The following is a 12,420-nucleotide window of genomic DNA, read 5'->3' as shown; positions in this document are numbered from 1 at the left end:
TATTTAAATACAATTACACTATTTAAATTCAATTTTTAGCAAAATTTCAGTGTTAATTTCAAGTATCATATTTAATATTTTACAGAATAATTAAAAAAAAAACGTTGAATTATACTAGCTGTCAGCGCAACAATCATCAGTGTCAAAAATGCAACCTTTCGCAAGATAAACAAGTGATTATTATAAACGAATATATTTTTACACGAAATTTCTAAATTGCCTATGTTATCACTTCAAAGTCCCTTTTATCACTGCACCAGATGAGAGGTCCTTGGCTTAGACTGAAAAGATCAAGAGATTCAAGATCTATCCGATCTACTAGTATTGCGACGGATTTAGTAAACATCCTGTATTCAATCAATGCAGTTAACAAAAAAATATATTAAAGAAAACCTTCAATTGGTTTCAGAGACTACGTTGACTTAAAAAATATGAATTCATTTTCGAACATAATATACTTTTTCTCAAGTAAGTACATTGATTAGTAGTAGGTAAGTAGGCTGACAGCGATTTCGATACAAGGATTGAGTTTACGTCTGATTTTATAGAGGTTTGACTTTAAAAATACCACGCACCGTCGGGACTTAAAACTTACCTATAGCTTGATATGATACTACTCATGACTAAACAGTACATAAAAAAGTAAATAAAAATATATATTTTTTTAAATAGCCTGTTCATGTGTCTCACTCTCACTGCTGAGCAAAGGCATCTCCCGTGATTTTCACAGCTCCTGTTGAGTGTGCTATTTCGGGCCAATTAATTATGAAAGTGAAAAAATTATCCATACAAAATATTTTGGCCCGAATTGTAATCCAACACACTCTTCCCTGTCATCGCAAGCATGTACAACTAGAACTTGCACAACATTCCTGCTGAGAAAAAAATCAAAATGTAAAAAATGGTAACGGAATAAGAAAAAACCTTGGGTCACTTTTTTTTCTCCTATTAAAATTCAAAGAGCTCTTGATTCTGAGTGGAAACTACATTAAAATTTCCAAATCCAAAAAAGTTGGGGGGGATAACTTTGAAAAAAAAAAATGCCCAATGCCGTGTTGAAAATTAAGAGTAAAAACAATTCTTGATTAATGATGATAATATTATTACTGAAATTTATTTCTGGTTTCATGTGTCGTCCGTATAAGGCTTACACATCATAGGTGTAGGTATTCGTAAGATTGAATCAGAATGGGTTATGCGAGTTATAATGCCAAATTGCCAATAAAGAATATAACGGGAAGAATTCGGATGTTTCATGCCATATCGTCACTACTTTAAAAAAACTTGTATCTTCGTCTATCAATGAAAAGAAAATTGTAGTAAGTATGTATGGAATACATATAGACTTACTGCGTTTTAACTTTGAGGAGCAGCGTGAGATACGAGATTTTTTCAAAGTAGTGACGATATTCAATAAATCACATTTTACAGTTTTTTGTGTCAGCTTGGTACTGGCAAGTTCTTTGAGGGAAGCAAAACGAATATCGAAGTGTTCTAAAACAATATGCCCGCTGGTAAAGGCCACGATTTGTGTTAAAGTAAAGGAACAAAACAATCCAAGGCGGTATGTTTTGATGTCTAAATGCGAACTAAAAGTCGTCAAATGCTATGGAGGTGAGTATTTTAAAATGTTGTGATCACATTTTTTATATTACTTAATGTGAGCGTGTAGCATTTGGAACTATTAAACACGAATTTCCACAATTGTTGTTGACCCATACAGTAAATAATCGAATACAGACAGTATAAACTTCCTAGCTTTAAGGGATGGGTCTATTTTCTCTCATTTTTTTCTGCAGATGGAAATAGGAATAAATTCAAATAAATCTATAGCTACGTACACATTTTTTTCAGATGTAAAGACAACAGTTGTACCTGCAAAGTTCTGCAACGGTAAAAAGTGTTACCCTTTAATTATTTAATAGAAATATTATTTAACGAATTTTTGAACGTAACTGTTTAAATAATTACACTTTTTTTTACTTTTTAGCCGCACTGAGGCAAGGAGACGACTTACCCATTGGCGGTGGTGGTGTGATAAACGTTAGTGATGACGCAGACGCCAGCGTCCCGTTAGAAGTTATTGGTTTAGACAAGGACGAAGCTGTTGATGATTCTAGTCCACCCAAGCAAGGGGAAGGTTTAGAACAGGAAGATCCTGTTAACGATTCCAGCCCTCTCAAGAAAGAAGACCAGGAAGACCCAGTTAACGATTCCAGCCCACCTAAGGAAGAAGGTGGTTTAGATCAGGAAGAACCTGTTAAAGATTCCGATGATCCTGCACCAGTGAAAGATGAAGATGCCAATGTTTCTGATAATCATGAGGTACTGCAAGTAGAAGGTGATAAAGATAATGACGAAGAGAAACAAGGAGCAGATGATTTACATTTAGGTATTTTTGGCAACAATTATTACTTTATAAATCATAAATATATTAATCCTCACTTTTAGCAATTAAGGAGTTGAAACAGAACAAAATTGTGATATAGCAGTGTTATATCTCAAAGTTGATTTTTACGACACTGCACTGACGTCAAGGATACTAGATAACTTGCGAATAAGGCAAACAATATCGATTTGATCATTTTCAAAATAATTTAGATTCTGTTTTTGTGCCATCCACTCCATGGTTCATGTATCGAAGGAACTGGCAAAGTATAATGAAGTCGTTATGTTGACAGAAAAGGTTGACCAACCTGAAGTCGCTTGTCCTGAGAACTGCCCGGCGCGTGGGGTGATGGTGTGCGCGCGCTGCCCCCACGGCATCCATCGCACCTTCATGAGCAGCTGCTTTATGAGGATGTACCAGTGCCAGCATCCTAATGAAAGTAAGTAACCCTTTGTTTGGATTTTTTATTCTGATCTGATTTTTAAAATATTTCGTCGAAATAATTGGCGTTGTATTAACTGAAATAAATTGTCATATACAAAGAAAAAATTACGAGGGCCTCCAATCCAAGTGTCCAATGCAGGATTCGAACCAGCGCACTCTGCTATAGCCACGGATGCCTGAAAATTACTCGGCTAGCCACGGTGGCAAGGGTCGAAGGCTTATGGCGCCCCCCCGCCGTCTCTGAGATAGAACCGGAACTAGTTAGACCTCCTAACTGAATCAAACTTTGTGATTACGAGCTAGCGAAGAGAGATGGGAGCTACCATGCAAACAAATTAAAATATTTTCTTTGAAAACAATTTAATTTCTTCTTAGAGTTGGCGCTATTGTCAGAAAGTATCAAGTAAGTATATAGGTAATTTATCAGAATTGAAATTGAAATTAGAATGGAACGGTAGACGCAGTAATATTAACATGCATCATGTTCAAGGGCAACTAATGATACCGGGTTACCCAAATTAAATCGTCATGAGCGTTAAGCCTACTCGTCCTCCTTGCATCGTATACCTCAGGATTGCATCCCTTCTGCGTCACTTTTTATCTCCACCTGCTTTTATCTTCGGCGGTGTGGACAGCGTGCTGAACCGTAAAGTCAAGTGCGGTGCGGATCTGGTCGAACCAACGTTACGTACGAGTATATGCCGTACGCGAGGCATTTTCTCATATATTTTGCTTCACGAGGTTGTCATCGCCTTTCCTTGCCATGTGACCAAAGTATTCTAGGATTCTGCAAAGCCACTTGGTTGGTGACTACTGTGTCTTAACTAAATAATCACTTTCAGAACTGGAGCTGGTATCCCGACACGCTTGCACAGGCTCAGCGCCATATATGGGGGAGATGCCAAAGCCGGTGGGCGAACCGGACGTTGTCGACAAAGATCCCATACTTAACCATATCTTTTACCGAAAATCTATCTCAGACTAACAGTTTTATGAAATAAAATATTTGAAAGGTTCCTATTTATCTTACCTGTTCTCGAACTGTGAATAGTCCTTCAAGGGTATATTTTTATTAAGGTCAGGAGTCAGGAGGCAAAAGAGAAGCCTAAGGACCTAGTTGACTTTGCTTGGGTCAAGAGAAATCGCGTGAAAGAACGCTTTCTAGGTAAATATTTAAAATCTAATTTTACTGAGGCTTTCGTTTTTTTGTCCGACTCCAAAAAAGACAAGGTTTGACGACCGACCGGTCTGGCTCAGTCGGTAGTGACCCTGCCTGCTAAGCCGCGGTTCTGGGTTGTTCCTTGTCCTGAGTCATGGATGTTTTCTATGTATATAAGTATGTATTTATCTATTTAAGTATGTTTATCGTCGCTTAGCATACCCATAGCACAAGCTTTGCTTAGTTTTTGGGGCTAAGTTGATCTGTGTAAGGTGTCCCCAATATTTATTTATTTATTCTCAATGACGTTATTAATTTTCTCAATATTTCTCTTGCCGCGTAGTTTCTCTTATCTTATTCGATTTTTGAACCTGTTAAAAAAGGATTACCTCCTTTTCTTAAATTACATCAAATTGTGATTGGCTTATAGTATCAATACATATCGTCGTCCAATTTATCCCAAATAGGGATCTTTTAGTGCCCTTTGAGTTTATAAAGCTAAAACACAATACAATTCCAAACTTGGTCTGTAAGAAATCCCACTATTGCTGGAACAATTTGCTTTCAAGTTGTTTAAAGTTATGGTTTAAGTGACAAGACTTTGTGTACGTGTTGCAAAATATATTGAACACTTTATATTTATATGAAACGCGAAACATTTTATTATATGGCCATCATCTTTCTTGCATTTGCCACGGCTTATGGGGTACACATTGACAACTAATCCCAAGATTTGGCACTAGAATTTACTAAAGCGACTGCCTCGCCTGAAGCGACCTCCAACCTAAAGGGTACATTAAATAGGCCTTTTTGGGATTAGTCTTGTTTCCTCACGATGTTTTCGTTCACCGAAAAGCGACTGCACACAAGTTCCGAAAGGCTCATTAGTACGAGCCGGGGTCCGATTGACGGATGAGGTAACAAAATGACATTTTTGGTTGAAGAAATTCCAGTTCTGACACTCATAAATGGAGTCTAATATCATCATGACAAGGTTTATCTAAACATTGTTCAAACAAGCCCATAAAAATAAACCGCTTCGCGCTTTTAAATTGAAAAGAAATTGAAAACCCGTTGCATTGCGGAGGTTATCCGTCAGGATAATCCGGCGTCTCGTTTACCCGGCCGAGGCTACTTTATCCGGCCTCCGACTGAGTCCGGATTTTACAAGATGATGGATGATTTCTTGTCAGAACTGAATACATTTTACATAACCTTCAAATAGACTTTAGTTGCCAGGCTTCTTGGTTCTAGGGAAAATGCCATTAAGGGTCCGCTTCTTTAGAAATTTATCTGTTTAAATTTAGTTCCGCATGAATATAATTATGTAGGTAGTTACAAAAATTGTTGAGTTAATGTCTTGAGGATTTGTCTACCAGTGAACCGTTTGGCCAAAAGCAGATATTTGTAATCAAAATCATAAAATAAGGTTTACAGTGAATAAACACGATGACACTTACGCTAATTTGATTAAAATAGCCAATAATAATTTAAACTCGCGATAGAATTCATTTCATTCATTCATACAAAACACCCACTCAAATAAAACTGGCAACTCGTCGTCGACAACACTTGAGAATGAATAACGTGAAATAAATTTGGCAGTCTACAGTCGGCCTCACATAATAGGGAACTTGCCTCTTGCTTAAAATAAAGTATTTTTCACCAACACCAACTGGTAAAGGCTCTCTTTGCTATTCGAAAACAGATAGCAAAATTGCATTTTATCCACGAGAGTGCAAAGTAATTTCATACAAATTTTAACTTGATGTCTTGCGCTGGCTGTTAGAATTTACATAAAAATAATGATTTTGAATTCTAAATATTGAATAAATTGATGGATTTGATTTAATTTGATGTTTTATAGTCTGTATTTTATTCGTGTTGGTGTGGTGAAAAATTTTGTGTTTCACTCGGGGGCAAGTTTGTTTAACCTTCGTGCCTTGAAACCCTCGCAACGCTCAAGATTCCACTTTTTGAACCACTCGCTACGCTCGCGGTTCAATATTGGAATCTTTCGCTTGCTCGGGTATCAATATTGGCACGTGCGGTTAAACAACAACTTTGCCCCTTGTAAAACAAATAACTATTATACCATGCACGACTTAAGCATCAGATAAGAAAAATATGAACAAAAGTTGTTTTAAACTCTATTACTTACTAATTTAATAAGTAGTGGATTAGAAACATATACAGTAAATGAGTGACGTCACTCAACTCGATTTCATATTTATTCCATACAAGCCATGCAATATAGCCATTCAAAGCCAAGCAAACCGTTCAAATTAAGCTGCTTGTATTATTGCTGTCTATCAAAGTGCTACGAAAAATAAATGTCACAAATTAGATTTTGTATGACTGAAAGTAAGGTTAGCTTTTTATTAGGTAAAGTAAATTTAATTTTCTCGCCGCACCGTCATGTTAAGGTTTTCATTTCGGTATCTTCATATGAGGAGGTCGATTAAAGATTTGCCATTTCTGTTTAGGTTCACACTTTGTTCTGGGTATTTTCCGATAGTCATTTCAGCGAACGGTCTCATAGCGAAGAGTCTCGACCAACAACTTCGAGTGACTCTCGCTAGGTGGCTGGATCAAGGGTCAGATGCAGAAGGCGGTGATCTTGGACACGGCGCGGATAGTCCGACGGTTCCTCTCTCTGCAGCCCTAACCACCGGCAGCTTGGGCCTTGCCCCGCTGTTGGCGGCACCCTAGGTTAGGATTTTTATAATATGTTTATTTTTTTTTTATTTTCTTGTAAGTGGTTTTCTGTTTTACTTTTATATTCGTATTATAAATAGCCTAGCCTAAGACTGAAAATAAATGAAGAGCATAATAATGTGCTCTTCCAATAAAATGTATTTTGAATTTAAAAAAAAACCGGTCAAGTGCGAGTTGGACTCGCCCACCGAGGGTTCCGTACAAACTTTCAAACTTCCCAGTTAAAATAATCTCATGTTTTCACATAACTCTAACGACTTGACTAGAAGACAAAAGTATAGGTACTAATGAGCATTATTGTGTATAGCGCCATCTCTCGGTGAATTCGCTAACTAATTTGCGCGACCATAGTATGTTGGTTTTTCAGGGATTATTCTTTATAATGTTAACCGATTTAAACAATTTTTACTTTATTGGAAAGAAGATGATTTACGTAACATCTCGTATTAATTTGAAGTACTATATACATCCGCAAAGGTGGGTAAATTAAAAGTAAAAATGTGAAAAGTTTTTTGTGAATAAAAAAAATAGTTTTCTAGATACAAACACGATTATATTTTTCCTGTAATATTTAGCATAAAACCAATGTTTCCTAAAATTTTCATAATTTTTCGTTGGTAAACTTCGGAGATAAGGGGGGGGGAACGGTATTTTTTTTTACATTTTCCTTCAAAATTCTTTTTTTTTCCACAACAAAAAAATTATAAAAAATAGTTTATTTACGTTCAATTTAAGCTCTTTCTAACGATACCCCACTTGACCTAGTAACTTGAAATTTACAGTTTGCCCCCCTTTCATTTTGGCCATTTTCTACAATTAAAATTAATAAATTTAAAAAAATTATACCTTCTATTTGTAGAGGTTCACAATGATCACAACTATTCCAAATTTCAAGTTGATAGCATTAGTAGTGCTCGAGATATTTAGGAATGTGACAGACGGACAGACAGACGGACAGAGTCGCACCATAAGGGTTCCTGTTGTACCTTTTTGGTACGGAACCCTAAAAATAAAAAAAAGCCATAAAAAGCGTAGTGTATCGTAAAACAGACGTTTCTCACCGGTTACAAGTCAATTCTAATTTTCATTATGAATATTTGTAGGTATTTCATGTCAAACCTTCCATTTTTTTATGGAAGAAACAAAAGGACAATTTTAATCTCATAAAATACACTGTTTATTACAATTAAATCGCAACAAAAATAAATTGTCTTTGATAATGATGAATTGATGATACACCTGAAAGTCAATTCGAACTGACGTACATTGTCACATCAGAATTATATCAAATTGATACTAGACGCGTATGTATTTTGCATGTTCATTTTGGCGCGAACGCAACGGCCAATTGACTTAATTTACATATCATTTTAATGTCATAGCGTAAGTTTGAATTGCCCTCTCAATATGCACTTAGCTGGCACCTCTCCAACCAATGATAACCTTCTATTTGTAATAGATGTCAAACGCCACGCCCTCGTGTCTATCAACTACATTTTGAACATCTAACGATTTAAATATAACTTTCATGTGACTGATGACATATATCTAATTGAAGGTTCCGGATACGCTTTGTCAATGAAAGTAAGGAAGTATATGTGTATAATCTTTGTTTACAATGAATGTAATCTCCTATTCGATTTTCTCTTTCCAATGAAAGTTATTTTTTCTGATTAGTGATAGTGAACCTATTATGATTTTGGTAACCATGGCAAAATGTAGATTATATGGATATGTTTCGCCCAACAACAAGCAGTAGCCATAGGAATATAGGATCATTCACGCGCAAATACTATAAGGGCCTCAGTATGAGGATAAAAGCGTATTCAGATGTTTTTTACTTTAAGTGCCCTTGAGAGGGTTCAGGTCACAGTCTGACCAAAATGAGTAGAAATGAAAAGTGGCAACCTTGTAGTGCCATCCCTTTCAAATCAATATGTGTTAGAGAACTGGACAACACTATGATGTTGCTACTTTTTCATTCCTACTCTTTTTGGTCAGAGTGTATCGCCACACTGTGCCTATAGCCCATTGCGGATTGGGAATCGGACCTCACATAAACCTTTGAATTTATTTTGGTGTCATATTTTATGTTCATAAATATGATTCTTAGGTTAAGATGACATGTCATTAAAGGAAGTGAAAATACTTGAGACTTAACTAAAGAGACGTCATTAAGATATTACTACAGTTGGTAACGACATGGGGAGACATAACGACATGAAAATGGAGGGAAGCCTCGTCGGGCGATCGTGGATGTAATTACAGGCTGCGTAGACAAGATGCCTATAGGCTAGTTTCCTATACTTAAAATATTTTTCTGTACAGATGGTCGTTTTTTTACGCACTAGTTCGAGAAGTGGTTCATTATATGCCAGGTCGAAACTTCGGAGGCTCATCTGTACTGAAAAACGTCGTACGATACACGTGCAAAAAGGAAATTCGTAACTCGTGTCGATTTAAAACACTTCTTTCGGTCGTGTTTTAATTTATCGCCACTCGTTTCGAACTTCCTTTTTTACGCACTTGTATCGTAATGTACTATTATGCAGTACACGAAATAAAGCACCACAAAATTAGAAGAAATATATGGACAGTAAGTTGTGTTTAATAGTTATTTGTTATACAAGGGGGCAAAGTTGTATTTTAACGCCGAGTGTGGAATTAAAAAACGAGCAAGTAAAAGGATTCTATAGTTGAACCACGAGCGAAGCGAGTGGTTCGAGAATATAATCCTGAACTTGCGAGTTTTTTAACACACGAGAAGTAAAATACATTTGCACCCGAGTGTAACACAAAACTTTTCCCCTCACTATAGCGAGGAAACTACAATGCAAAAAACCGGCCAAGAGCGTGTCGGGCCACGCTCAGTGTAGGGTTCCGTAGTTTTCCGTATTTTTCTAAAAAACTACTAAACCTATCAAGTTCAAAACAATTTTCCTAGAAAGTATTTATAAAGTTCTACTTTTGTGATTTTTTTCATATTTTTTAAACATATGGTTCAAAAGTTAGAGGGGGGACGCACTTTTTTTTCCTTTAAGAGCGATTATTTCCGAAAATATTAATATTATCAAAAAACGATCTTAGTAAACCCTTATTCATTTTTAGATACCTATCCAACAATATATCACGCGTTGGGGTTGGATTGAAAAAAAATATCAGCCCCCACTTTACATGTAGGGGGGGTACCCTAATAAAACATTTTTTTCCATTTTTTATTTTTGCACTTTGTTGGCGTGATTGATTTACATATTGGTACCAAATTTCAGCTTTCTAGTGCTAACGGTTACTGAGATTATCCGCGGACGGACGGACGGACGGACGGACGGACGGACGGACAGAGAGACATGGCGAAACTATAAGGGTTCCTAGTTGACTACGGAACCCTAAAAATGCGTCTTATCACTGCTTCCAGTAGTTCCACAGGTGGTAAGTTGTCTTTATTACTAGATTCAACTACTTTTATCCATTTTAAAGCAGTTAATTTGACTTTATTCAAGGTCAAATTACTTTACCCACTAGTGGATAAAATGCGTTTTTACCCGCTGGTATTAAAGGACAAAACACGCGTTTCCGAGCTAGTAAACATAATTTCTATTATTAAGTCAAAAAGAAAAATATAAAGTAAATGAATCCGTGATGTTACTCCTCAGTATTTTATAGTAATTCCATATTTATTAGCAAATCGTTTTGACAGTTCTTAAAAAGAAGCTGATTTGACTAGTAGGAAACTAGTTTATTGTTAATGCTTAAGTATATCTACGGAAAAACAATACCTATATTTAAATAAATAAATATTGGTGACATCTGATCAACAGATCGATCTAACCCCAAACAACAAATAACGTGAATAGGTATGGGTCACTGTCAATAATATCGCGCATAAAGAAGGCAAAATATCTGACACAGTCTTATTCTAGAGCCATAAGTGCCATAACAACGTGTCAGATATTTATACATCCTTCTTTTTGTACGATATTATTGTCGTTGACTGTACTAGGCAACGATTTCCATACTTATGTAAAGCCAGGTGTCGTAGCCGAATGGCATTTCTGCGACGCGAAACGAAAACGAAACGCCGCGACAGGTAGTCTGGCTCTATCGCGATCGCGCCGATACGCAAGAGCGATAGATATCTACGAGCGTTTCGTTTCGTGAGCGTTTGTGCCATTCGGCTACGTACCCAAGGTGAAGAGGGCGCTGTTATTCAGACCCTCTAGCACAACTTGCCTTGTTGCGAGCGAGTCCATACTTGAAGTCGCGCTTGATGTATGGACGCACGCGACAAGGCAAGTTGTGCTAGAGGGTCTGATGTATGGGATGACAGTTCAGTATAGTATGAAGAAAATAGTTGTAATGAAATGCCGCAACATGGCGCGTAGTCATATATTTCTGATCACGCTTTACAAATACATAGAAAACAACCACATATTTTAACCTGTGTGTGACTTTAAATATGTGTACAAAGTGCGAGAACTTAAGAGGATACGGTAGCGAAAATGCTAAAATTGAAAGGAGCCCCCCTTTCAACTTGGGAATTTTAGTTAAATATACAAGTGTTATTAACTAGATTTATCGAAAAAAAATTGTCCATTAAGAACAACTTAGTCAAAAGATATTTCAAAAAAATCTTTAAAATCGAGGTTCCGCTCTCGACTCTTTCCTCCTTCAAAACTTAATCAATCGGAACGAAAATTGAGAATCTGAATAACAATGAAATAATCTATGTCGGACCGTTTAGCTTTTTTGGTTAATTGTTACCAATCTTGAGTATCACACATTTTTTTGCGCCACAATGAAAAAGGCCGTTTTTGGAAATTTTTGATTGGAGAGTCTTTAAAAAGCAGAATATCAAAAAAATCAAAAATTATTTTTATCTCTGTCGGACAGAGATAAAAATAATAACAATCTGTGTTGAAAAAAATCATTGCTCTATCTTCAAAAACCAGGGAGGAAATAGTCGAGAGCGTTTGTATGGAGAATTGACCCCTACCGTATTGTCTTAAAGTGTTATATAGAAAACTTAACCCTTAATTTGGCAAAGTCCGGTGGGACGGACAGGTGATAAAAAAAAATATTTCGCTTTTTTGGTAGAATTTTATTTAATTTAACATATGGAAAGAGACTCTTTTATGATACATGCTTTGTATAAAAATACTATTTGACCACTGTCAACACTCGTTTGACAGTTACTCGTCAAGATGGCACCGCATCAGAAGTCAACTGTTTTTAGCAAAATATTTATGCGTTTTTCTTTTGGTTTTTGTAAGAACAGGGTATTTCTGTTGTATAAATAATAAAATATATTACATAATAGTTGCAAGTGGTTATGTTTTCAATTTATTTCTCAATTTCTAATACTCATAATCATCATCTAAACAAGTTGTCCGCCGCACCGGACAGTGCCAAATATATACTAAATACGATTTGTCCGCCGTGGCGGACTATGCCAATGTTGCGGTGACACGTGTTGTAACAAATTATTATATTGTTTTGTTTATTATTTTGATTTTCTTGTTTTGGTGGCCTGCTTTTATGCTTAGATTTTTTATTTAATCCAACAGCGTGTGGTGCTGGACCAAGCAGTTAAAATTTTGGCACTTTTAGGTATACGTAGTGCGCGGATATTGTGAATGTTACATGTCGCGCGAGGGGCAATAAACATTAAAGAAAACCGGGTAGATCAAAATTTATAATTTCTTTGTCTGCC

The 12,420-nt window shown here is 36.3% G+C and overlaps 1 protein-coding gene across 1 annotated transcript; it reads left to right on the top strand.

The window, feature by feature from the left end:
• The first annotated feature begins 396 nt into the window (after positions 1-396).
• On the top strand, positions 397-3,849 carry LOC125233615. Its single transcript, XM_048139676.1, has 6 exons — positions 397-468; positions 1,432-1,614; positions 1,855-1,893; positions 1,991-2,392; positions 2,682-2,828; positions 3,676-3,849. Exons 1-6 carry the CDS (start codon positions 432-434, stop codon positions 3,816-3,818), a joined length of 951 nt encoding a protein of 316 aa, XP_047995633.1. The 5' UTR covers positions 397-431; the 3' UTR covers positions 3,819-3,849.
• The last annotated feature ends 8,571 nt before the right edge of the window (positions 3,850-12,420 follow it).

Source organism: Leguminivora glycinivorella, chromosome 14 (genome assembly GCF_023078275.1).
Source record: "Leguminivora glycinivorella isolate SPB_JAAS2020 chromosome 14, LegGlyc_1.1, whole genome shotgun sequence".
Classification (NCBI taxonomy): Eukaryota; Metazoa; Arthropoda; class Insecta; order Lepidoptera; family Tortricidae; genus Leguminivora; species Leguminivora glycinivorella.
The sequence above is the reverse complement of the archived record's forward strand: the minus strand, read 5'-3'. Positions and strand labels throughout refer to the sequence as shown.